General features: G+C 71.8%; 1 protein-coding gene across 1 annotated transcript in view; it reads right to left on the bottom strand.

Annotated features, from left to right (window-relative positions):
• Positions 1 to 2145, bottom strand: part of PGAP3 (post-GPI attachment to proteins 3) — a gene marked incomplete at its 5' end in the record, with an annotated part of 3454 nt that extends 1309 nt beyond the window's left edge. Inside the window, 6 exons of the mRNA XM_026041399.1 lie at positions 55 to 191; positions 267 to 328; positions 450 to 512; positions 708 to 860; positions 959 to 1056; positions 2034 to 2145. Of these exons, the coding sequence (XP_025897184.1) occupies positions 55 to 191; positions 267 to 328; positions 450 to 512; positions 708 to 860; positions 959 to 1056; positions 2034 to 2145 (625 nt within the window). The remainder of the gene's footprint in view (positions 1 to 54; positions 192 to 266; positions 329 to 449; positions 513 to 707; positions 861 to 958; positions 1057 to 2033) is intronic.

Genomic DNA, 2145 nt, shown 5'->3' with positions numbered 1-2145 from the left:
GGAGCACCAGGATGGGATGGGATGGCCCCATCCCCGCCGCGTGCCCGGCCTCACCGACGGCCACGTTGGCCATCATGTTGTAGCCGTAGTCGAAGCGGACGAGGGACAGGTAGGAGACGTGGGCGGCGAGCAGCAGCAGCAGCAGGGCCCTGCAGGCGCTGACGAGCGCCGGGCGCCGCAGCCCCAGCGTCCTGGGGGGCCGGGGGGCGCCCGTGAGCGGCGCTGCCGCCCGGTGCCCCCCCGGCCCCGGTGCCGGTGCCGCTCACCGGACGCAGCACAGGTAGGTGGAGTGCAGCAGCACGGCCGAGGCGCAGAAATAGTCCAGTTTCTGCGGGGGAGGCGGCGTTGTGGGGGGCCCGGGGGCGAAAAGGGGCCCCCCCGGCGCGGTGGGAAGCAGCGTGGGACGYGGCACTCGCGGTGTCCCGGAGCCACCGCGCACGGACACTCACCTCCGTCAGAGCCGTGTCCTTGGTGTGGAAAACCGTGGACCAGAACCAGGCGTTTAAGGAGACCTGGCGGGAAGGCGGAAACCTCGAGGGAGGCCCCAGGACRCCCCCAGTGCCTCCTCAACCCCCCAGCTCCACCGCGGAGGCCGCAGCCTCTCCAGGCCCATTCCCAGCTCCCATGCGGAGAGTCCCCGGCAGGCTCCCCCCGCGGGAGGGAACGGGAGCCCCGTTCCGCAGCGGGAGCCGCCGGCCGGCGCTCACCGCGGCCGAGGTGACGCACGTGCGGTACATGGGCGACGCGGGCGGGACGCTGGCCCGGTAGCGCAGCAGCATCACGAGGCTGGCGAGGCCGTTGAGGAGGGAGGCGAAGGCGGAGGCCGGCTCCTGGACGAAGAGCAAGCGGGAGAAGGGCCACTGCAAGGCAACGGGGGCGGAGGGCAGGGCCGTGGGGTGGCCGCGGTGCCCGGAGGGGGGGTCCAGGCCCCCCCGGCGCCCCCCCGGACCCCGCTCACCTTGCCGTGGAACTGAGGCACTTGGTAGCCGCCCTGCGCGTACAGCCGCACCGTGAACCACATGCACTCGTACCTGCACTCGTCCCGGCACGTCCAGCCTGCGGCGGCGCCGGAGCAGCTGCGGGCGCCGCGCGGGGCTCCCGGGACAACGCCCGGGTACCCCCCGGTGCCCCCCACTGCCCATCAGCACCCACCCAGCGCAGCCCCCAATAGCCCCCGCCATGGGTCAGGGTGCCCCAGGATGGCCCAGGGGCCCCAGCAGCGCCCCAGGACTCCCAACGTGCTTCCAGGAGGCTCCTGTGTCCCCCAGCATGGCACATTGGTCGCCAGGGTGCCTTTAGGATGGGTCACTGGCCCCCAGGATGGACTCGTGCCCCCGTCCCCCCCAGTATGGCCTGTTGTCTCCCAGGATGCTCCCAGCATGTCCCAGTGCGCCCCCGATGCTCCCCATGTCCCTGAGTGTCCCCCAGATGCTCCCAGGATGGCCCAATGTTCCCCTAAATGCGCCCAGCRTCCCCCAGTGTCCCCCAGACGCTCCCAGGATGGCCGAACATCTCCTCTGATGCTCCCAGTGTCTCCCAGCATGTCCCAGTGTCCCCCCCAGATGCTCCCAGCAGGCCCCAGTGTCTCCCAACAGGCCCTAGTGTCTCCCAGCAGGTCCCAGTGTCTCCCAGCAGGTCCCAATGTCCCCCTGGATGCTCCCAAATGCTCCCAGTGTCCCCCAGCAGGTCCCAGTGTCCCCCCGGATGTTCTCAGATGCTCCCAGTGTCCCCCAGCATGTCCCAGTGTCCCCCTGGATGCTCCCAAATGCTCCCAGTGTCTCCCAGCAGGTCCCAGTGTCCCCCCGGATGCTCTCAGATGCTCCCAGTGTCCCCCAGCATGTCCCAGTGTCCCCCCGGATGCTCCCAGCAGGCCCCAGTGTCTCCCAGCATGTCCCGTGGCCCCGCGATGTCCCGGTGACCTCCGTGCCCCGCCCAGTGCGGGCGGGGGCGGCGCTTGCGGGGGCGGGTCCCGCCGGGGGGGCGTGGCCTGGCGGCACCCAGCCAATAGGCGCGCGGGGCGGGCCGGCGCGTACCTGTGAGGCTCATGTAGAGCGGCTGCCGGGCGCGGAAGAGCCGCAGCGCCGCCCCCGAGCAGTTGCGCCGCTCGCAGCGGGCCACGCAGTCCCGGTAAAGCGGCTCCCGGTC

The sequence above is a fragment of the Nothoprocta perdicaria genome, unplaced genomic scaffold (assembly GCF_003342845.1).
Source record: "Nothoprocta perdicaria isolate Ctin4 unplaced genomic scaffold, notPer1 scaffold_283, whole genome shotgun sequence".
NCBI lineage: Eukaryota > Metazoa > Chordata > Aves > Tinamiformes > Tinamidae > Nothoprocta > Nothoprocta perdicaria.
Note: the sequence above shows the minus strand (reverse complement) of the source record. Positions and strands in the feature narration are given on the sequence as shown.